The sequence below is a fragment of the Melospiza georgiana genome, chromosome 11 (assembly GCF_028018845.1).
Source record: "Melospiza georgiana isolate bMelGeo1 chromosome 11, bMelGeo1.pri, whole genome shotgun sequence".
NCBI lineage: Eukaryota > Metazoa > Chordata > Aves > Passeriformes > Passerellidae > Melospiza > Melospiza georgiana.
In genome coordinates, this window is record NC_080440.1 from 14462602 (window position 1) to 14486739 (window position 24138).

Consider the following 24138-nt stretch of genomic DNA (forward strand, 5'->3'; position numbering starts at 1 on the left):
ACAGCCTGAGTCCCCAGGAAGGATGGCTGGAGATGAGCATCCCACGTGCTGTAGCCCTCGCCCAGGGCCAGCTCCATTAGCAAAGGCAGCCAGGGAGTGGGAATTGCTGTTGCCTGCATGGAGGAATGAATGTGCCAGACTTTACAGTGGATAGCCAGCCCTGGAGATGGCGGCTTGTGCACAGCCCTGTTTGCATCCTGTCCCCAGCTCCCTGCAGCAGGAGCACGTCCCTGTGGTGCACACTGGCTCTGGCTGTCAGAGCTGCCCCCTCAGCTCCCACCATTGGGTTCCAGAGTGAGCAGGCAGCAGAGGGGACAGAACAGCCGGCTCCCAGCAGCGTGGTGAGACTGTGCCAACAGCCCACAAGGACGGGGAGCCTTGCTCAGGGCTGTCAGATTCTCGCTCAAGAAACTCAGAGAACTGGAAAGGAGCCTTCCCCGCCTTCACAGCCAGGAGCTCCCACACTCCTCCTCCCTCCCCCTCCAGCTCTCTGGCTGGCCATGCCTCTCCTTGGGGCCATGTCCTCACAAGACGTGTCCACAGGTCCCCCTGGGAATCTGGCTGCTCCTGTGGGCATCTCCATCTGGGGGGCTGGGAATGCCCCTTCTGTCCCTTCCAGTGGGTGATCCCTCTGGAACATAATGGTGGGCCAAGAGCCTGTCCTGCAGGCTGGAATGATCCTGCTGGAGCAGAATCCAGCCCTCTGCCTTCTGCCACTTCCTCCATCAGTGCAGCCCCGCATGCCCTGCCCCAGCCACCAGTGCCACAGGCAGAATAAAACTTTCCAGAGTGAGCATCCCCCTGACTAGATTTGCTCTGCTCCCTGATGAGGGGCTCAGTCAGCAGCTGCTGGGCTCCTGTCAGGGGGACCTGAGTGTTTACGAGTTGATAACCTTATCACAGACACATCCCTAATTAAGCTTGTTAGCTCTTTATGATAAACAACATATGGGCTGGGGCCAGCGTGCTCCTCAGGCCCGTGTGCTCCCTGGCAGCCACACAGCCCGTGGGGCAGGGCAGGCAGAGAACAAGCAGCCCTGTGTTCGTGCCTGCCTCTCCCTCCCCTTCACAAAATGAACCTTCAACCCTATGGCTTCGCTGACCCTCCAAACCATAATATTAGTCCTGAGTTTCTCCTCTGGACTGGGGTAAGCAGGAGGGGGCTGGGTTGGACAAGGCTGTCAAGGCTTTGCCAGCGCTGCAGAATCCCCTTCCTACTCCTGCAGGGTCTGGGGCAGCACGAGAGAGACCTGCAGTGTGCTGAGGGCTGGGACATGAAGGCGTGATAGAGAACACCAGCTCTGCTCCTCACAGCAAGAAATGATGGGACAGCAGTGCAAACTGCTGGGGTTACACAGGCCCTGTGACCCACCCCAGGATGGTTTCTTTGTCTGCTATCTGGTTGGTAGCTGGAGATATCCATCCGTCCATCCATCCATCCATCCATCCATCCATCCATCCATCCATCCATCCATCCATCCATCCATCCATCCATCCCCACAGGCAGAGCAGGGTGCTAGCAGGGTCCCCTGGCATGGCTCACCCAGGCATCCTCCCCACCATCTACCCTCATCTTCATCCCTCCTGCTCCCCTATCTATCCACCAGACATCAACCCTTGCCTTCACTCCTTCTTCTGTCCTATCAACCCTCCTCACCACCCGCCCTTGCCTCCATTCCTCCTCCTCCTCTCTCTCCCATCTCCCTGCTCTCCCTAAGCTCAGAGCGCTCATCACCTGCCCCCCAATCTCATTAATTACCAGCGTACATCTCTGGGGCCAGAGCTGTTAACGGGGAGCAGGGAGAGCACCCGCTCGCTCCCCCTCCTCACACTCTGCCTTTCTTATCTCCGAGATCCCACCTTGCTGGCGGAGGAGTGAGGCAGGACGCTGCTCCCCTGGGGAATGGCAAGCCAGGCGATAACGAAATCGCAGCGCGAGGAGAAATTACCTTGCCTGAATTTTAAAAACTTCTCGCCGAGGTTGCCGTGGTAACTGAAAGGTGCATCACGTTGCTCTGACAACCCCGAAACAGACAGGTTTTTGCCTGGCGGGCTCGGAAGCGGCAGGTTTTGGGGAGGGAGGAGCCCGGTGTGCTGGGGAGCAGGGCTCTTCAGCCCCGAGCGCCCGAGGCAGAGATGTCTCCCTCCCCACAACCAGCGGCTGCATCACTACCCCATCACAATTTCCAACCTCGCCCCATCCATCTCTCCTCAGAAACAATGGAGCGAGAGGAATAAGGAGCTCCAAGCCCAACCATACAGTCCTTTGAGATGGTGGCAGGGTGGTGGGATGGGCTCCAGGTTGGTTCACCTTGCTCTGGGCATCCCTGGCACTGCAGGAGTTGCTGGGAGCCCCAGCAGGCAGCCTGGGGACCTCTCTGCAGCCTGTTTGGGGAGTGGGTTGTGTACCCAGCATTGCTGTGGGCTCCAGGACCCCAGGAGAGTGCCAGCAGCATTGTCCCAGTCCGTGTAAATCACTCTGCCACGGAAATAGCCCCACTGGGGTTGAAAAATAGCAGGTGACTCACGCAGAGCAAAGGGTCCAAAATAGCCCCTCCGGAGCACTCCTAAAATTAGTTTCCCTCCCGGGAGGTCCCAAGTACTGTGTCCTTGCCAGGGCACAGCCGTGGTGCTGAGCCTGCCTGGCTGCTGCCACCATGGCCACTTCCCTCTGGGGCACGGGGCTCCCTTTGCTGGTCCCATCCCTCCCGTATCTCCTGAAAACCCACCCCTGGGTGCGACTGTGCCGCGCATCTCCGAGTCTCTGTCTGAGCTATGTGGCTCCTGTGGCTGCAGGCTGTTTCTCGGGGGATGCCCCATGTAACACTCGCACACACCCAGCGAGATGCAGGCACCAAAACCCCCAGCTTTGGAAGCTGTGAGCTAGCAGGGTACCAAGGACTCGCCCCCACCCTGCTCCCTTTGCTGGGGTTTCGGTGGGAGGGATGCCGAGGCAGCAGATCAGGTGTTTCCAGCCCCAGTGGGTCCCGCAGACAGCCGGGTTTTCCCGCACCACCTCGCCCACCTCGCAGTTCCCCCGTGGATGGCAGCCCCAGCTCGCTGCTCCCACCCGCCGCCGCTGCTGGGGGCCTGGGGGGACACACGGAGGGACCCCGGGAGCAGCTCCCGCTCTGCTGGCATGGCCGGGAGCGCTCCCCATGCCGGGCCGCGGCTGCTGCTGCGCGGGGGAGCTGTACCCAGCTAATTAGAGGAAGGGATGAATAATTCCTTTTTATAATGCATCGTCGCACGGCAGATGCCGTCTGCCTCGGCGCGCCGCGCGCGGGAGCCCGCGATATTCTGCTCTCAGCAGAGTTATTTATACACTGGGACATTTTTCAAAGCGCCGCTTTGATGGTCTTCCACCAGCTCGGAAAAAAAAGTAGTCCATCCCAAAATAACCCGAGTGAAAGTCACAGCTCTTCATTACGCGCAGCTTCAACCGGGGGGCTCGGAGAACAAAAACCCGTCACATTCCTCCCATCAAATCCACCCTTTTCAAGTGCATTTCAAACAGGTTCAAACCGCCGCGGCGGCGGCCAGACGAGCGCTAATGATGCTGCGGGCACATCCCGCCGGGGGCACGGATGGGGCTGGGGCCGCGGGGTTGAAGCGGCTTCCAGAGCCGACAGATGTTTTGGGGTGCCCAGGACAGGGTCCTGGGAGAACTGCACTGGGATATGCTGGGGAAAATGCTTCTCTTGCCTGGTTTTTGGTGCTGCAGGAAGCAGTTTGTCTCTCCCCAAACTAGGCTTTGGAGGAGGGGAACAAGCACCATATAAATTTTTTTAGGAGCTGGAGCAAAAAAAGGCCCAGTCTCAGTTTCTCAATTGCACCTGCATGCACACACCTCGCAGGTCTGGTTGCTGCTAAAGGGGAAAAAAAAATGGGTGGAGGTAAAGAGATTTTTGTAGGTGGTGACAAATTCCTGTGAAAACGTTTTTGACATGAAATCGTCTCCCATTCAAGCTCCCCTCCCTCCTCCCCCGCTCCCACACCTGGTGAGGGCCTGGGCTGCTCACCGCTGTCAGCCCGCGGGCTCTGTGGGGCTCACGGGGTTCAGGTTTTCCCCACGGCCAGGCTCTGGCTCTGTCCCTGCGTCCCCAGGGCTGCCCGCAGCGAGGCTGGCACTGCCGGCCCGCAGCCCCTCGGTGCCCCCGCACAGCCCCCTCTTGTCTCCATCCTCTCCGCTGCCCGGGGCTCATTGCTGCTGATGGACGGCTCATTGCCGCAGGCAGGGAAGAGTCTCTGCTGGGAAAACCGCTTCTTTACCCTCCAAATCTGCACGTTCCAGCATTTCTGCAAGGCTGGAGCATCTCCCCTGGGAGAGCCTGGCATTGGAAGATGCCCAAGGGCTCAGGACAGCGTGAGCTGCCTGGATCGGGGATAAGCGTGCTGGATGTAGCCACAGGTCCCAGGCTCCGGGATCCCAGCCCCCATCTGTTTTTAGTTTTTCCCAACAACAAGAGCCCCCACACCCCACCCCCCAGGGCTGCAAATGGTGTCCACGTTGCTGCAGATGGCGAGTCAATTAAAACCACGCTTTTCTTTCCACCCCAGTGGAGAAACCTGGACCATGCAGTTCCCAAAATCACATCCAAGTAGAATAGCCAAGGGATAAGGGACACACCTCCCCTTCCTCACCCAGCCTGGTGCTGTGGGGCTGGGGATGAAGTGTCCAGGATGACATGGCGGCTGGGGCAGGGCCACAGGTGTTCCATGCCAAGGGGCAGGAGGGGTGCTGGTGTAGTGAGCACCTGGAGCAGGGTGCCCATACCCTTCCCAACCCCCTTTATCTGTGCATCCTCCTCCTCCTCTGTCCTTTTCCTGCCCTTTGAGCATCCCAAACAGGCAGGGTGCCACAGCAGCACCCATGGTGTGCTGGCAGGATGCTGCACCATGGCCCTGCCCATCCTCCCAGCAGAGCCCCACAGCTGAAACCAGGGCCAGGGGGTTGTGGGGCATTTGGGTAAAATAGGGAAAACCGTTCCAGGGCAGTTATGAAGTAATTTAGTAGCTCAGGAGAGGATGGACCAACATGGTGGGGAAGAGAAAAGGAAGCAGCCTGAGGCAGCGTGGGGAAAGGCACTGGAGAGGAGCAGGAGCACACACATGGACACACAGGTGCATAACCTCACACGCTGACTGTGCCCCTGCCCCAGGCTCTCCCACGGCAGCAAACACCACCTCCCCCGTCAGATGCCCCTTTGGCACCAGGATACAAACCCCATGGAGCTGTGGGTGCCTGGCTTTGGCTGACACTCAGCATGAGCACAGCCCATGGTCCCAGCTCTCTCCATGCCTGTCCTGCTGGGCACAGGAGGCTTTTTGGCGGGGGGAATGCAGGAAAGCCAACCCAATCCACAGAGAGTCATGGAGCCTCTGGCAGCCCCAAACACAAGGATGTGTTCCTGCCTGCAGGCAGAATTCCAGTGACAGTGCAGGAGAGTCTGGGGCTGGCCATGCAGAGTGCTGAGCTCTGCCATGGGTTGGTAACTCCGGTGATTAAGGAACACTCAGGAGGAAAGCTGTTCACACTGATGGTTTGGCTGCATTCCTCGCTTCAATTAGCACGCAGGAGCTCCAAAGGCCTCCCGGAAAGCCAGGGCATAGCAGGCTTGGGAATTTGACATTAATAATGCTGAAAGCCAGCCAGAAAAATCTCAAACTTTGTAACTACTCCAACAGGGGCCTTAGATTCTGCATATTGTAGGTGCTGGAAGGAGCTGCAGGCCTGTTGGAGCCGAGGCCCTAAAAATCACCCTGCAGCTGCCCTGTGCCTGGAAAGAGCCCCTGGCTGCAGTCCTGCTCCCATGTACCTGTTGCCCATGGCAAAGGGCTCATGTCACACCGTTGAGCATCCCCCCTTCCTCCCTAGCCTGGGGTCTCCACCTGCTCTGGGGCTTGGTGCCTTTACTTTTCCTTTGTCAGCCACAGACAGACCTTGAGGCTGCTCAGCCATAGGGAAACTGAAGCAAAGGAGTGCAGTGAAGCTCTGCCCATCCAGGGACTGAGCTGCATCTCCTCCTGCCCCTGCCAGGCTACACAAGCCTCTCTCCAGTATGCTGTGTCCCTCTGCATTCCTGGTGGGACCAGCTTCAGCCCCCCAGCACTTTGACAGTGCCCCTGCACCTTTTTGGGGCATCCTGGCTCAGGCTCAGCTGCTCAGCCCCAAGTGGGACTGGTGCACTGGCAGCCCTGCAAGCCATGCCCAAGGCAGCTCCCTCCCTGCTCCGAGGGGGACCCTGCCTTGTCACTGCACACTTCTGGGGCTGGCCCCAGCCCAGGGCTTCTCCTCCCGCCCGCAGAGGTCGGTCCCCGGGGAGGCAGGGACACCACGTCCCTCTGGAGGCTGTGGGCCACGGTGCATTCAGTCACGAACAGCCGCGCTGCGCTGCCTAAATTGGAGGCGCGGGCGCTGGCAGGCGGTGGTGCCTCCGTGCCCTGCTCCAGCGCCTGGCATGGGGCTCAGGGCCTGCCTGGGAGTGGCGAGGCTGCAAACCCCCCTCTCCCCAGCTTCTCTTGTTCCCTGGGCACCCAGCAGCAGTGCCCTAGCCCAGGAATGTCGGCTTTAACCGTCTGACAAGAGGGGGTGGTTGCAAGCCCAGGACCCCATTGAAGCCTTGCCCCAGGAAGGGACCCTGCTTTGGGCATCCCCTTCTAGCAGTTATTCCCATCAGCAGATCCCTGTGCCCCCATGGCATGCTCCTGGGGCATGGGCACTGGGCAGCGCTTGGCTACAGCAAGGAAGGAGTGAATGTGACAGAACACCGCTGTGCCCACTGCAGGCCCTCCCCCCGTGCCCGCAGCATCACCCCTCGGCAGGAGGACGCACTGGGACAGGGATCGATGGGCTGGGAAGAAGCTGAGCTACACAAATGCACTTTATCGATCCATCGAACCCACCTGCTGGGAAACAAACCCCCCCATTTACAGCCCAGAGCAGCAGAGCACTTCAGCGGCCAGTGGGACACACAGGGAGTGGGGGAGGCTGCCAAGGGCACACGGGCCCCATCGCAGTGCACCAGGGCGGCCTTCCCTGTCACCCCCCTCAGGGGAAGCTGGAACCGTCACTTTGAGGTTGTTTCAAGCCAGCCGGCTTCCTCTGTGGAGCCGAAGAGGGAATGTCACAGGCTAGGGAGAAGCCCTGGAGCCCGGCACAGACACTGTCAAGCTGGGCCACGCCTGCCACCTGGTGGAACGGCCCGGCCACTCTGGCAGGGTCCCCAAGCCCTGCGGTCCCGGTCCTGATGCAGAACTGGGGGCATTCCCCAGCTTGGCTCATCCCACGCCAGGCACCCCTCAAAAATCAGGCAGCAGCGTGACAGTGCAACAGGGGCAGAGGTGCAGCTAGAGCAGCCGGCAAAGCAGGATTCACCCATTCCAAAAAGGAGCCAGAGGATGCTGGCCTTGACCCCCAGAAGGGCTTTGCACCAAGCATGAACGGTGAAGCTGCTCCTGGTTCATCCTACCCCTTCTTACACCCACCTGGACATCAGGAGAGCCCACTGTCGGCTCAGCTGTGTGTGAAGGCTGAGCAAGACCCCACAGCCCCACAGCTAACAGCACCAGCAAAGGCAGAGCTCAGGGCTGAGATGGGCTCTGATTACCCTGGCTCTTGTGAAGAGGAGCGTGAACAAGGCACAGCACAGCAGAGAACAGAAAGGCAGTAACGGAACGGCTGCAGGACACCTCTGGGGAACCTCATCCTCCCATCACCCAGCCTGCAGCTCCCCCACAGCACCGAGGCAGCCCAGAAGAAGCCGAGGTGGAGCACAGGAACCTTCCCAGAGGTGCCACACGTCACCCCCCTCCCTGCCCACCAAAGGGCCAGCAAGTAACACCCAGAGCTCTGGGCAAGTGCAGACACTGCTGCTGCACCTCTCCTGCTCCCACAGGGATGGCAAGAAGGGCTGCAGAGAGATCTGATGCTGCACCAGCCACCATCCAGGCTGGAGCTGTGAGAAAGATGCTGAGAACAAGGCACAGCACAGGGAGAAAGGAGGGAGGCGAGTGGAGAACTGCATGGAACGGAAACTCCAGGATGAAGTCTCATCAGGGAAGAAGCAGAATGACAGAAAGGACAAGTAGCATTGGCAACTTAATTCTTCATTCACCCACCGAGAAACAGAAATAGGATAATTTTTGGATGTATTTCATTTGGAAATGAGCCAAATTGGCAACTAGAATCAAAGTCTTCAAAAAGTCTATACAAAGATGTATCATACAAAATGTACAGGAAAATTCTCCAAAAAAACAAAGACAGACAATACAACAAAAGGAGAGCAGAGACAGTTTGAAAGCACAGCTAACAGGTCCTGCTGCTGCTCCAGGGGGCAGGAGCAGCACCTGGACAACATGCTAGAACACAGAATACATTACACTATATACACGACCATATAAAGATCAGCCATCCCCTTTGGTCTAACCAGGAGCTCTCCAGCATGAAGTTGAGTCAGTTCAAACAATCTGCTCATGGAAGTGTTTGTTACATGCTGAGCAGGGAACAACGTCCAAGGGAATGAAATGGTCAACTCTAAACCAAAGCCAGCATACAGCCAGGTCACCAAGGCTACAGAGTTTAACAGTCAGTTCTTGCTATCAAGAAGTGCTCTGCAGGCAGGGGTCACTCCATCTCCGTGAAGCGAGCGAACATGGCTTTCCGCACCGCGTCTTTGTACGAATCCGCCGTGGAGACGCCGTAGGAGCTGCCCTTGGCTCCCAAGCCAGCTCCTCTCATTCGTACCTGGGCCTGCAAGGGAAGGGACACACTTCAGCTCTGCAGTGAGGGCCAAACCACCACCAAAAATCCCATCAATCCACCCAGCTTCCCTGGGGATCTCTACAGCCATAAATACTACCATGGACACCAAGAGACTGGAGCACACGGAATACCCCATACCTCACACTACTCTGGCCCCAGTCCAATTGTGCAGAACAGCTCCTAACAGCACAAGCTTGAGCACAGGCAAGGCCAGGAAAGGCAACAACTGGAGGGAGGGCAGCCCCTCCTGGTGTACTGGGGCCAGAGTGCCTCAGGACTCAAATGCCAAAGGGAGGAAGGCACAGCCATGCCTCTGCTTCAGCATGCAATGGGACAAACATTAGCAGAGGCCAACATAAACAGAGGCAGCTTTGCAGTGGCTGGCAGTTTATTCCTTCAGAGCTCTTCAGCAGCAAGTGCTTCTGGTTAAACAAGAAAAAAACAAAGGCACCAAACCTCCTCAAGGAGACATCCCTCTTTACTTACCTCAATGGGTGCTGTGATGCCCTGACACTTCCTTCCCAAGCCTGAACCTTCCCTCCAGCCCATGGCCTGCAGCATCTTGTTCCCGATATTACTGTTGTCAAGGCCATCTTTGGTGGGCTGCTCGTAATTCCTGCAGGAAGAAGAGAAGAGTTAACTAACAAGCCACCCTCACTGCTGATGGTGCACTGAGACAGCTGCTGAGGAGCTCTCAGATACGTACACTGTGCCTGCATCGTAGACCTTCTTGCGCTTGGGCTCCGGCGGCTCGGGGATGCCGTACTTTTCCCGCCTCTCAGCTGCTCTGTCTCTGTATTTCATCTGCACAAAGCAATTACAGTTAGCATGGACTTCAAGACACTTTTGTTCAGCTTTGAGTTATGGGAGTCAGATAAATGGGAGTCAGATAAATGGGAGTCAGAATGCTTTAGACTGCAGCCCACTAATACCAACAGCACCAACAGCAGAGCCCAAGACCCAAGTCCCTGGAGCACCATCTGAACCAGCACTGGGGTAAGAAGAGACTTGCAGGTTTCTAGCCCCAGCCTGGCAGCCCTGAGCTAGAGGTGGAATGAGCCTTCCATGCTAAGCCAGATCTGTGGGACACAGGACACTTCTCTCCATCCAACAGGGCAGCTCTGAACCTTGACTGGAAAAGGGGTTGGCTTACAAGGATTATCTCCAGTGACGTGTGTCAGGATAAGGAGAGCTCAACAGATCACCTGCACAGGTTTTCCATTAGCTGCTCATCTGCTCATCTCAACACTGACCTCTCTCTCACGCAGCTCCAAGGCTTCAAGTTCCTGCTCGGAAAGCTTCGATCTCCTGTAGATATCCATGTTTTGCTGAAACAAGAAGAGAGATTCACTTTAACAACATGAAATCCACAACAGTTCTTCTTAAATGAAGTAGCTGACTTTTGGGAGAGGAAAAATCCACCTGCTGACTTTTGCTCTAAGAAAAACACTTTTCCAAACAGCACCACGCCTCATGGTTTTTGGTTTACACACCTAATTATGACAACCCCAGTGTTTTCCTCACTACATAGCGTAACTACCTTGTGCAAGTCGGACAGCTGCTGGTGACGAATCAGAGCATCTTTGTTTGGGAACTGCCTTCTACACAGCAGACAAGCCATCTTCTTCCAGTCAGTCAGCTTCTCCTCCTCATTCTCCATTCTTTCCAGCAAGTCCTCATCGTTATCGCTGTCACCACTGTAGGCAGCCACAAGGCCACGCTGAAAAGCAAAGAGCATTAGGGGAGTGCAACAGTGCCACAGTTCAGAGAGCACAAAGAGGGAACAAAGGCTGCAGATGTGTATCACAGGAGGAACAGCATGCTCCCATTACTAAGGATGAAATCACAGAATGCCTGAGGTTGGAGAGGACCACTGGAGGTCAACCAGTCCAACCCTCCTGCTTAAGCAGGGTCTGCCACTAGCACATACTGCTCAGGACTGTGTCCTGATGACCTCTGAGCATCTCTAGGAAACGAGACTCCAGAGTCTCTCTAGGAAACCTTCCAGTGCTAGATCCTTTTCTCAGTTCCCCTGTGTCAGGGATCCCTAAGGGCTGGCCTTGGCAGTGAAGACTGAAACAAACGTGTTAAGTAGTTCAGCGTTCTCTGCCACCTTTGTTGCAGGGTCCCTCAAGCCACCCTCACTAGGTGTATTGAGTACTGGGCCCACACTTGTGAGTACTGCAACTCACAAGAAGTACATACCACACACCAACTGCAAGACAGTTGCCATTAGCCAAACAATACTTCTAAGTACAGCCTATGTAGAAACCTCAAAACCCCAACTGAGCCCAAGGCTAAGAAGAATCACAGCTGTCCTCAGTGTATCTCAGTCACCCAACCTACTGCACCTGGACCACATCGCTGCAATCATCAGCACCACTTTTTACAGGTAATGCCATGGAAATCCAGGTTTGAAAGCAAGTTTTGGCTAGAGCTCCTCTACCATACTCACCTTTAGTGGATTTTCATCATCTCCATTTTTCAACACCTCTGGCAAGATCTGCTGTCGCTCAGACAGAGCTCCCTGGATGAGACAAGAATGCCATGAGCACAGAGCTCTCTGTCACAGGAACCCCAGCATACACCACTGCCAGCACCTTCACCTTTTTCTCAAAGAGGGCAAAGCCTGCATCTGCAGCTGCTGATTCCTTCCGCTCCTCCTCCCTGGTACTCAGTGGCTGGAAGCTGTTCTTGAAGTTCTCTTTCTGCTTGTTCAAACTCTTTGCCCAGCGCTCCATGTCTTTAGCAATCTGAAATGCAGAGTGGTTTGCTCACACAGCTCCTCTCAAAGCTATCAATCTCTTATGACACCCGTTCAATCTCACATGCAGTTTCAGAACAAGTCAACCCACTACCTTTTATTTTTAAACCACAGAACACTGGATGCAGTGCAGGTGTTTCCCTGTATACAGCGTTCAAAGATAACACGGCTTGCTGCTTTTACTGTACAAACCCTTCTTATCAAGCTAATCCTCTATGTGATGGCTCAGTTATACTCCCACTGATCCTGGCAGCATTCCATAAGCACTCCTATGCAGAGCTTATTTCTGCACTGAAGCCTTGCCAACTCCACCTCTCCTCAGCCCCCCACAGTGCCTGCAAATTGAAGGCATGCACCTCACTGAATAACCTAGGATTTCCTTTCTCATGAGAAAGGAGAAATATCCCATTCCACAGAGAAGATTTCATCCCAGTAATGAACCCATTCTGTCTTTTACCTGTTGGGCTGTTTTACTTTTAGGTTTCTCTTTCTTCTCTTTCACTTCTTTGGTGGTGGTTGTGGTAGCTGTCTGTTGGTACGTGACACCTTCTGCTGCAGGCATGTAGGTCTCCTTTTCGCCATCCCAGTACAGGTACTGCTGGGTTAAGGCATTGTAGTAATACTGCCAGAGGAAAGGAGAAGCAGGCAGTTAAACACCTCACACAAGCTCAGTGTCCACGGGAGAACCCAAACAAGCTGATTCACACTACTGCACCACACGGGAAGGCGTTTTGTAGAGTCCAAACAAGTTTTGCAGACTCCACAGAGGAGTCGAAAGGCAGGAAGTGGCTGAAGCCTCTGTCCCCAAACACAGGTGGTTCTGCCCAACAGCACTATGGAGAATCTTTTGCTTCTCCCAAGAGACGACCCACCAGAGCCCAGAGCTGGGTGCACTTTGCTGGGCACTCCGCAACAAAATAGCTCAGTTATAGTGGCTGTGACAAGTGCTAATCCTATATGGGCCAAATGTGGAGGAAAATTAAGGAAAAGGAGAGAAAAATGCAGGGCTATACCAGAGGGAAATCAAGTCCCAGCCCTACATACACTGCTGAGAGTTATCTGCAACATTTGGTATGTTGTGCACTTCAAATGTCACTCGTATGATGAGAGATAGGAAACTAATGGACCTTAACAGTTAAGACATGTGGGAAGAACTTGCGTTTACCTGGGAATTAGGATCATAGTAGAGCCCTGTTATAGGATCATAATAATATCCTGAAGATTCATCATATTGGTAGGTGGAAGTATCAGGGACAGCTGTAAAAAAATTAAAGCGTGGGACATGGTCGTTCCAGACGAATTCAGACAGGTATCTTTCTACATTTCAGGTAAAATTCGGAGATTACAGCAGCCACAACGGCAGACACGTCTGTAAAGGGCTCATGCAGCCAACGCTCTCCAGGGGCAGCTTCACCATGACAGGGTGATGGAGCACATGGCCAAAGCTGAGCTTTATTGCTACAGTGACAGAAACCGGTCCCCAAGAGCAGCTCCCGAGCACTTACCGTACTTGGTTCCAGGCACTACGCCAGTCGGAGGAGCTGCCTGTGCCTGAGTGCTAGTGGTAGGTGGTGCTGATTGTGTCTGAAAAAAACCCAAACCACAACCCTCAATTAGAAAATCTGTCACCAAGAAAACAAGGACAGCGAGCCAAGGCGTGAGCAGCGCACCCTACGCGTACGACAGCTAACTCCTCCTCACCAGCATGCTTGGCACTCACCTTTAGCTAAGAACAAAACCATTCCAAAGAAATGGCAGGTGACTTATGACCACAAGCACTGTGACTAACCCACGGACACTCAGAAGCTTTGCTGTACCACCCACTTAAAAAATCAAAGGCTACAGCTAAGCCACATATGCCAGGCTTTGAAAGCAAGGACTCATCGGGGCTGTAATTACCGGAGAGTCAGGTGAGTTTGTCTGCTGATTGTACAGCTGAGGACTCTGGGACACGACTGCAGCTGTTGTTGTAGTGACCGGAGCTCCTGCCAAAAGAGAGCAGCAATGTATAAGCCAACTAATTTGTAAAACTACTGCATCCTCGGGCTAAAATTACTGTGTTTATAGTTCCAGCTACTAATTCCAGCTCCAGCAGCCAAACAAGGAAATAAACGTTCTAAAGGAGATAGATACACAGTGGGTATCTTCTACCCAGAGAAGGAATAGTTTCCTTTTCAGGAGGAAACATTCTGCTCCCAAAGTCAGCAATTCCTGGCCTCTACAGCTCTTAGTGCCGAACATTTGCTAGAGCTGCTTACACTGCTAACATAAGTTCAAAGCCTTTGTCAACAGTCTGAAACTAAGGCTTCTCTCTCATCTTGCACGAGAGATTCCACTTCAACAAATCTGCTACAGCTCTCTAGTAATGTATCCTCATTCAGACATCCTGAGAGCAAAATGAGCCAAGTCTTCTGTGCAGCCAAACAACAAAACACTACTGCAAAATTATAATTACAAACAACTGCTTCTAAGATGCTGGAAACACTACCTGATATGGTAGCTGTGTCTGTGTCCAACACTCCTCCTTGATTTTGGTAGTACTGCTGATAATCCTGGGAATACTGTAAAGGGAAATGAATGACAACACAAGGTGAGTAATCTGCATACCCGAATTATGACAACCTACTGCTTAGAGCATAATCTCTACCACTAACCTGAGCATACTGTGAGTATCCCTCCTGTCCTGACTGGAGATAGCTGTAGTCAAGGGTGCTGCCCTCTCCAGTCTGTGGCTGAAATTCAAGATACTATTGGTCAGGGACAGGTTAAATAATTTGTCAGGGACTTTATTAAATAATTTCATGCACCTCACTGCCTAGGCTCCAAACTGGACACTGATTGTGTGTGGACCAGATCTGTCATGGCTGAATCTGCCATCAAACTGAACCAAGCAGGTGGCCAGCAGGGCAATTACACAGTCTGCATTTCAATTTTCAGGAAAGCAGGACTATGAGTAGCAGTCTCCAAATCATACCTGGGTGGATGACCACTGGGCTGCAGCAATGGCTGTACTTGCCACAGAGAAGGCGCTGACTCTGTTACCGTCTGGGAGAAGCAGGTCTCTGCAATCACAAAAATCAGGCACCTGAGTAAGTTCTGCTTTTTACTGAAGTGTCTCCCTGTGCAAGGAGGTGGAGTCTGCCCTCACACATGGACTTCTTGGCAGTTATGAAACATTCAGAATGTTTTATAACAGGAGCCAAAACATTGCTTGGCAAGTAAAGGAACTTCAGGTTCATTGTTGTAGAGTTGGTAACAAGTCAGAAGGTCTCCAAGGAAACAAATGTGCTGTGCCCACAAACAGTTACAGTGTTATCTTCAGAGGATGGAAGCAGGGTTGTGGGGAACACTGCTTTGACTCTCCGGGTACACAGTGAAGAGCAGGATGCATGCAACACAAGTGACTTATGGGAAGTAAAACTTTGGAGTTAGAATAAGCTTAATAAAAGCGTGGGTGACAAGAAGAAACCATCCAATATAAAGGGAAGGGGTGGGTATGTGAATAAAAAAAAAAAAAAGCAAAAACCAAAATTGCAATTGACTGCTATCACACTCACTTTCTGGCACTCTTTGCAAAGTCAACACCAATTGTTTTGCCATCAATTTTTAGCGGTGGCTGAAGACTTTGTAAAATTTGTAGCAGTTGAGAAGCATCCTACAAAAAAAAATACTCATTATTATGAAGGGCAGTTTATACTGAGGGGGATCCATAAGTCCCCCAAACTCCACCTTTTCATGTAGAGCCACTGAAAAGAGCTAAAGATGTAAAAACACCTCCATCTCCTCACATTACACACGTGCAGAAGAGCACAGTGAGACCCCTGTTAGCCCATGTGAAAATACTGAGCCTTTCCCTGGGTCACATAGTATTAAATATGTTCCAGAAGCTCAGCTTCATCAAGACACAAACTACTCCAAATGGAACAGCAAAAACAGATTAGGCACCTGTTTTAATGCAACCCTTTCCTCTGATTAAAGCAGGTCCAAACAGATCACACTGCTGCTCGAGTTTCATGTACAGACTCAATGAATCATTCAGGTTGGAAAGGACCTTTAAAATCATTCAATCCAATGGTTAACCCAGCCAGCACTATGTCACATCCAGGAACAGAGATTCACTGCCCTTCATAGACCCCAAGCCAGCACAAGACCTCCCTGAAACTTAGGAGGCTTTTCTCATATCTCTGCAATTTCCTGTGTTTTAATTTATGGCTACTCCCTTTTGTCCTCTCCTTGAGAATGTTTCTGCTGTCCTTACACCTTCCCACTGGATGCTGCAAAGAAGAGCAACATCTGCCTCCTCCTCTCTTCTCCAGGTGGAAGAAGCCTAACTCTATGCACGTGCTCCCACACTGTATGCCCCAGATCTCAGAATCTGTCAAAGTATGATCCCACAGCAGTACTTCTGCAATCAAAGCACGAAGCTAAGCTGCAATTCAGAACAGAACTCTGCTACCAAAATAGATTTTCAACCTGCTCCCAACGTCCCACCACCTTTCAAACTGCAGCTACATATTATCAGCTTTGACACACTGCATCCATCAACACTCCTTGAAGGGGGACAGTCCTAGAGACAGCTCAGGGCTCTAAATGCTGCAATGCAGAGAAGGAGGTTAAGCAGCTGATTCTCTCCAGAACACCAGTGAAGTCCTCACCATGGCAGAAGACAGCTGCACAAACGCAAAGCCTCTGTTCTGCTGAGTCTGCTTGTCTTTGATGAGACGAATATTATTGACTGCCAGAGAGGCATAGGGGGACAAGGCAGTCATGATGGATTCCACCACTGTGTGAGGAGCAATGTTTCGAAGAATGATGGCTGAGGAGAAAAAGGATGACATTAGCAGTGCACATCATAACTTTGCAGTGTTTCAAGTCCTTCAGCAGGCAGGCTGAGGTACAGAAAGGATTTTTAGTATGTGTGTTTAGGTTTCACATTCTAGAGTAAGTCAAAGATCACTTACTATCACAGTAATAATCCACAGACTGAACGGCTTCTGCTGCCCCAGGTGGTACCTCCTGTTCTGAATCTTTGTATGAAGAGAAAATATTTCAGTCAGGACATGGTCCATTCACTTCAAGCTCAGCATTTCATAAGCCAGTCTAGAACCTACATGGAACTCTGGTTCCTACATAGGCCAGAGAGTTTCCCACAAGCTGGCCATGAAAGAGATGATGGTAACGTACCAAACTTGTCCGCTCCACAGCGGAAGCATTTGAGCCTCCTCCTGAAGTTGTAAAGGCAGCACTGTGACAAACAACAGAAGCCCAGTAAGAACTTGGGTAATTTTAGTAATGCTGCATTTGCTGTACACTAACAAAACCCAGACAGTCACATAAAGTAACACAACAAAGCCCCACCCACCAGAATAATCCAGAACATCAAAAGCCACCCTTATCTGCATCACAGCTGCTTTCCAGAACATCCCAGCTACCTTCTGCCTAGTCATCCCACATTAGTTATTTTAACTGAGTAGTCTCTGGCTTACAATCCCAAGTGTAGTCACAACAGTCACTAAAAGCAGTGTTAGAAGGGAACACATGCTGGGGAATAATTTAACTTTATGGGAGCAGGAGCAGGTCTGATTTAGGTGCCACTTTCTTTAAACCACTGAGCAAGCAGTGAGCTCCAGAGTAAGACAAACTCTCACAGAAACATGTGCTGTACCTTGTTGCAGAGCCAATCCTCAAATTTAGGCCTTGGGTTGCTGTAGTGCATTGCAATCTGCTTCCCTTGGATCACCAGCTTTTTCTGCAAAAAAAGTGGTTTCAATTATTCCTGTATCAAGACACACACGTCCATTTTCCCATGGCAGAGCACCCTTCGGAGGAATCAGTGCTCCTGAATTAAATGGACAACATATGGGGAGGATGTGGAGGACAACCACCGCCACCTACACCCTGCCCATCCAATCCTGCAGAGAGGAGGACGAGGGCAGTAAGAGAATGGGATGTGGAGCAAAGATAAACAGAATCAGGGAGTGTAGAAAAAGCTGCCAAACACTAAACGCTGACATGGAACCAGAAAGTGTCTCGAAGGAGACAGAGTCCTAATCTGCTGCATTCAGATTAACACATTTTTAGGAGTCTCTTTGCCCCCATTTCTATTCACTTCTGGTATAGCACTGTGAGACTTTCTAAACACGTCCTTAGGTGACTGCTTCACTTCATCCCCTACTCCAAACACCCCAGACCTTTTAACCACATTTGGATTTACTTTTCCAAGCACACTTCAGAAGTGTCCCCTTGAAAATACAGTAATTCCTCCCAAAGGGACCCTGCTTAGACTTCTTGAAGGCTGGATTACAAGTGCCATCAACTGAAACATAACTCAAGAGTGGTTTCATTTGACTACTGCATCAGTTCAATTGGAAGCCTGCACAAGAGGTTTGTGTTCTTCGTTCAGGCAAGAGCTCTCCAAAATGAGTAACTAGTTTGCACGTGAAGCTTCTCCAGGGGTAGGAAAAGTTCATAATGCTTTCAGCATGTCCTCTCACTCTGACTTCAGAGGAGTTAGGAATTTACAGCTATTAAGAAGCCTTGACTCTCAGCCTCACGCTTTGCCAAGCGTGGGTATGCAGAAGGACCTTTCAAAATATGGCTCTCAACATATTTTGGTCAAACAGGTGGAAGCACATGTGAGGAAGTGCATATTAGAGGCCACACCCCAGACACTGCAACGGCAGAACCATTTTTATAGCAGGTTGGCTTTCTGCAGAGTATCAGTGTCAGGACCAGTGGCTTTTCTGATAACAGGGTCTGACACAGATCTAGCACGTAGCATGAATAAGGCTCTCACATTCTGCACGACTGAACAGGGCAAAGCCATTGCTCCTACCGGCAGGAGGGAGGGTTGGAGGGCCCAGCACTCACTGGATGTGCACACATAGAAACAAGGCTGCTGGCATAGTTGCAATACATCGTTCTGTCATCTAACAGGCAGCAACCCGGCTGCTGGGGACAGGCTATGTTTTCCCTACTACTAAGGTGGTTGCTTACTGGAGTGAATTTGAGTGTATTTCAATAAATTATGCATCAGTATAGCTTTGTATATATTAAAAAAAAATTAATTTCTGAAAATATGCTCAGCATTAATTTCTTGGTATTGGTCTCTCCCCAACAGCCACCTGCCCTACTGAGCAGCACGTCAGGAAACAGAATTTGAAAGCTGCTCTCTGGCTGGGGATGTCATCCATAGTGTGGGACATATGAAACACTATGCCAGCACAAGGCATATGACAACTTCCATCTGCTGGAACTGCCATGAATCCCATGATGGTGCCGTTTCTTTATTATAACATCAACAGAGCAGAAAACCAGTCATAGTGTTGTCATAGGACTGCTGCATCAAATATTCAGGTGCAGGAAAAAAAGATCTGTGATTTGACACTTTGCTCACTTTGAGAGTATTTTTAAGTTCTGCTGTTAAAATAGGTTATGAATCTCAAAGTAGCGAAAGCAAGTGAAACTGTTTGCAGGGCTACAGGAAAATCTCACAGGAAAACAAACCAGAGGATTCTTACTGCATTTTGGCTCCTTATCAAGTCATAGTAACAAAAAAGCCAAAATACAGTGTCTAACAGATGTGAGATCTCACTGTCTGCCTAATTTAGTTGAAATGAATATGCTTTTTTCTTTATGAGAGCCAGTTCCCCCTCTTTAACTGGGGTAACAGATTATTGCCAAGAACTGACACTTCTCTTTCAGGGTTAATACCAATGCAACACAGAGATGTGGTGCTTTCTCTGACAACAGAGAAGGAAACATCAAGTGGAAATAAGCTAGGATTTTTTAACGAATACTAGCCAAATCTTCATAAGCCAATTAAATGGAAACCAAGTCATTTAAAACAATGGCACCTTTTACCAAAGTAGAACTTTTTCTCTTAATTTTATCTTTTATGTTACAAATTTTAATATATACAAAGCTTTTATTCTTTAAATCACTGTTATGGAACAAACCACTCCTTCCACCTCTATTTTTTCCTTTTTTTTTTTTTTTTTTTTCTCATTAAACTGTACAGACTTGTTCCATTTTCAGGAATATCTAGACTTGGTGAGTGAAGCAACCTGATTGGCTTCCATCCAGCTGGTAGCATCTTGAAAGTGATAAAACTCCACGAAGGCGAAACCACGGCTTACACCTAGAGACAGCATTCAGATATAGACGGGATACTTGTGTTAGTCAGTTCCTTTAAAACAGGTGAATCTCTCTCCAACTGCTTCATTACTTCATGACAAAGCAGCTTTACAAATGCGACGTCAGTCAACTGCTGGGATCTGCTCGTTATTTTGCCATGGCAAGGAACCAAGCTGCCTTAACTGGCTACATTTCACTCCATCTGAATCCATCTTTAAGGGTAACCATGCAACACACTACATACTATTAAATGGGTTTACACTATTATTACTTACCAATACCTGTTAACAAAACCCCCTGTAGACAGACTTCTTTTAACATGTTGACCAGCTATCTAAGTCTTCCAAAAAGCCACATTCCTTAGCCATGGCAAACCTTTTTTTTTTTTTAATTGCATGTGCTTGCAGTTTGGGGACAATTCTGGATACTCTTTTGGGCTGGGGAAGAGGAAGGTGATGTCAAAAACTGGATTAAGAGCTCTCACCTGTCTTTCTCTTCATCAGCCTCACGTCTGCAGGCTGAGGACCTTCAAAGGACTCAATAAGCTCACGAATCTGCAGGAGATTTTGATCCAACAGTTAAAATTTTCATAGCTTGGCAGAAAGAAGTCACAGAAACCACCTACCTTGCAGTACCATGAAAGAGATACACAAAACAATGTTTTTGACAGTATCTCAAAGACAAAGAAGACATTTACTGAGAAGCCAACAGGGGCTGATGAGCATCCAAGTCCGTAACTGTAATTCTCACTCAGGACATTGAATCATCCAGAACCTGAACCCTTATGATTGTGTGTTCTCAGCCACAGAACAGATTATTGGTCAGTGTTCTCAGTATTTGGTCATAGATCTGTGCAGGATCCCAAGATTTTAAAAAGAACAGTACTGGTATCCCTTTGCTCCTAGCAATGAAAAACAAGAAGCCTGCACTGCAAGGCTCCATGATCAATGTATTCCTAAGCCTCATGCTAAAGATCTCATCAGTTTCCCAAGATAAAGCAGATTTGTAAAGAACGTGTCATCCCATAAAAAGCCAAAGAAATGTCAGTTTTGCTGGTGTAACAAAGCTGCTGTGGCACAGGCAGCCTCAGCCACTGTGCAGAGGCATGGAGGAAAAACCAACACTAACAAATTCTTTAATTCTAGAGCAGAAGACACAAGGTTTTTCAGCAGCTTTCACAGAATTCAAAGTACATTACAGGCAACAGGGCTGCTCATCAGAACAAAAACTTATCTAAAGCTGCCCATTTATATGCTGACTGGAAATAATACCAGTATGCAAGTGAATTTTTCTTATGAAAAATGTAGAAAAGAAAGAGAATTGTGTACACAACCAGAAGCAGCGTTAATGTAAGAATTCAACTCCACGTTGCAAGATGCATTGTCTACACTCTGAGTCCAGAAATAACCATTCCTATAAATTATGCTACAGTTATTGCACAACTGTAGAACTGCACCATTATCTCAAACAAGAACTGTTCTAAAGTGTTCTGTGTAATGTCCGACTGGACTGTCTCATTTGTATACAGGAACCTACACTTGATTTCAAACACTCACGAAAATGTTACAGCACTATATGGTGATTAGGAACCCTCAAAATCAAGAGGGTAACAAGCAACCAACGAAAAAGCAAAGGAAAAAATCTGCATTGTAGAAATGGTGCAAATGTATTCCCTGTGTTAGCAATGAAGGCATATACACATCGAAGGCAGAGGCGGAGTCTTGACTGGAAACAAACTGGGCTCAGCTTTTACCCCTCAAATAGAGCTTATATGTTGGTAACCAAAATAACCCAGTAAGAAGAGAAACCCTAAAAAGTTACCATAGATAAGAAACCTTAAAGCTTTAACATCTTTCAAATAAATACGTCAGACAAGCAAGCACCAAGCTCTTTAGTACTTGCTCCCTCAGCTCGGCAGCAGCCATTTTGACTCCCACAGCTGTGCCCACACAAAGCAGCTTTGTGCGGGGCTGTGCTCGGCTAAGGAGCTCGGTGACTGTGTGTGACCCCATCGGTCACAAGTTCTGGCCTCGATAAAGAGCAGAAAAACTGGTGATTGCCACCTCTTTGTCTCTGTCCCCCTCCCCCCTCCCTGCAGTGGAGCGAAGCAGCAGAAAAAATCTGCCTCTTCCCTCCCACACAGAAAAGCGGCAAGGAGCAGATAGTTTAAAATTCACTCTTAGAAAAAAACATCCGTGAAAAAACGAATATTCACAGTTCGTTCCGTCTGAAAGGGACTGTTTAACATTGAACTGACCTCTATTACTTAACACTGGGAGTTTAAATGCTTTCAGAACTCAAAATGGCAGCGCGACAGCGCTAGAGAGCGGCCACCATGATGCAGCGCTCAACAAAATGGCAGCAGCCGCTCCGGCACGGCCCTGCCCGGGGGCAAGGCAGGCACGGCCCTGCCCGGCTACTCACATCGTTCTCCGTGACCGTGATGGGGAGCCCACGCAACATGATGGTCTTGCTTTCTTTCTCATCGTTAATATCGTTCCGGTAGTCGTGCTCGCCGTAGTCGCCATCGGAATGGTACCCGTCCTCCGACTTGTCGCTGTTCCTGCGCTCCCGCTCCCTCTGGAAGCCAGCGGCCACGGTTAGGCACGGCGATCCCCGCGGTGTCCCCACAGTGCCACACGAACGGACGGTGACACCGACACCGCCCGCCGGCCCGGGGCTGCTCCGCACGGCCCCGGGCAGCGCTCCGGGCTCCAACCCGCTCCCGGCGCCCTCCGCCCCGCAGTACCGGCCCCGGCCCCGCTCACCTCGGGGCTATCGTAATCGCGGCTGTCGTAGTCTCTATCATAGTCTCGGCTATCGCGACTGTCGTAGTCTCGGCAATCCCGACTATCGTAGTCCCGGCAATCGTAGTCTCGGCTGTCCCGGCTGTCGTAGTCGCGGCAATCTCGGCTATCGTAGTCTCGGCAATCGCGGCTGTCGCGACTATCGTAGTCTCGGCAGACCCGGCTGTCTCGGCTGTCGTAGTCCCGACTGTCGTAGTCGCGGCAGTCTCGGCTATCGCGGCTGTCGTAGTCTCGGTTGTCGTAGTCTCTGCTATCGTAGTCGCGATAGTCATCATAGCGGTCACCGCGGCGCTCCTCGCTGGACCTCTTGTAGTCATCCCTCCGCCGGCTGCGGGACTCCCGCTCGTCGCGGTCCTCCCTCTCCACGATGGAGCCGTAGCGGCCGCTCCGCTCCGTCCGGCTCACCCTGCGGGGCACAGCGGGCCGAGCTCAGAGCGTGAAGCGCCCGCCGCGACCCCCACCACCCGTCCTCCCGTCTCCCCTCGCCCTCCCGCCGCCACTCACCGCTTGTCCGAGCCCATGCCGCCGCCCAGGATCCGCAGGCACCAGGCACAGCACGATCCGGCACCACACGCCAAGCACACCCGCACAGTCCCTCTCGCTACCTCGCCACAAAATGGCGCCTAAGGGACCGCCCGTCTTGTACCCAGCAGCCACCTCGCGCCCCGACTGGAAGCTTCCAATCGGGGCGCAGGCGCAGCGGCCGCGCGGCACGCCGGGAAATGTAGTTAGGGAGAGGCGCTGCCGCCATTAAGGGCCCTGCGGTGCGGCCTCCCCCCCCATCATGGGAGCGGGATGCTTTGAGCCCCGTCCAGCCTAACTCTGGACACTGCCAGGAATAGGGCAGCGCAACTGCTCTGTGAAACAGCTCCCCGTGCCTCGCCGCAGTGCATTTCCTCCTCATGAACCATCCAAAACTGCTGTCAGTTGAAAGCAGTTATCCCTTGTGCTGTTACCGTATGCCCCATCCAAAGCCCCTCTCCAGCCGACTTGGAGCCCCTCTGGGGACTCGAAGGGGGTCTTAAGTTCCTCCTGGAGTCCTCTCTTCTCCACAGTGAAGAACCTCAGCTCCTCCCCCTGTCAGTAGCTAAATAGTTGTCATGGCCTATGGTCCCTTTGGGGGGCACCTGCCTCAGTTAAAAGTGAATAATTTCTGTCCCCAAGGGAGGACATGGGGCTGTATCCCCACCTGCACTGCCTGGGCTCCCATGGCCAAGCCCAGGACCTGCAAAGCCAACCAGACTTTGGCCCCAGCAATGTTGTCCTCTCCATATTCCCAGCACCAAGGTCCCCTCTGCCCCCTTCCCATGGCACCAGCACAGTGCCTGCTCCTGCACAGCTCTCCTGCCTGGACCTGGACCCTTCGGAGCATGGCAGGAGCAGGCAGAGGCTGCTGAGAGCCCATCAAACCACATTCAAATGCAGTCAGGTCCTCCTCACTGCCTGACCCTCAGTCCTGAGAGTTTGCTTGGGACCCAACAAAATATATTTTAAAATGATACACAAAATTGTGCCATATTTATTTTTTTCAAGACCGTTTTGTTAGTCTAAGGGCATGGCGGAGTGGGGCTGGCCGGAGAGCAGGGTGGGGTCAGGGTCACACCTCATCCAGGGACTGCTTGGCAGTGCAGGCAGTACAGACAGACAGGCAGTACAGGCAGACAGGA

General features: G+C 51.5%; 1 protein-coding gene across 1 annotated transcript; it reads right to left on the minus strand.

Annotated features, from left to right (window-relative positions):
- Positions 1-8093: 8093 nt before the first annotated feature.
- Positions 8094-23112, minus strand: RBM5 (RNA binding motif protein 5). The gene is made up of 24 exons (XM_058031744.1): positions 22976-23112; positions 22433-22877; positions 22089-22244; positions 20149-20218; positions 19595-19668; positions 17194-17277; positions 16713-16773; positions 16490-16555; positions 16184-16344; positions 15086-15183; positions 14503-14590; positions 14183-14260; positions 14017-14089; positions 13428-13513; positions 13034-13112; positions 12694-12785; positions 11986-12150; positions 11371-11517; positions 11220-11291; positions 10305-10484; positions 10018-10092; positions 9471-9568; positions 9251-9380; positions 8094-8752 (listed from the first exon to the last, which is right to left on the minus strand). The coding sequence occupies exons 1-24, from the start codon at positions 22990-22992 to the stop codon at positions 8627-8629; spliced, it is 2721 nt and encodes a 906-aa protein (XP_057887727.1). The 5' UTR covers positions 22993-23112; the 3' UTR covers positions 8094-8626.
- Between the last annotated feature and the right edge of the window lie 1026 nt (positions 23113-24138).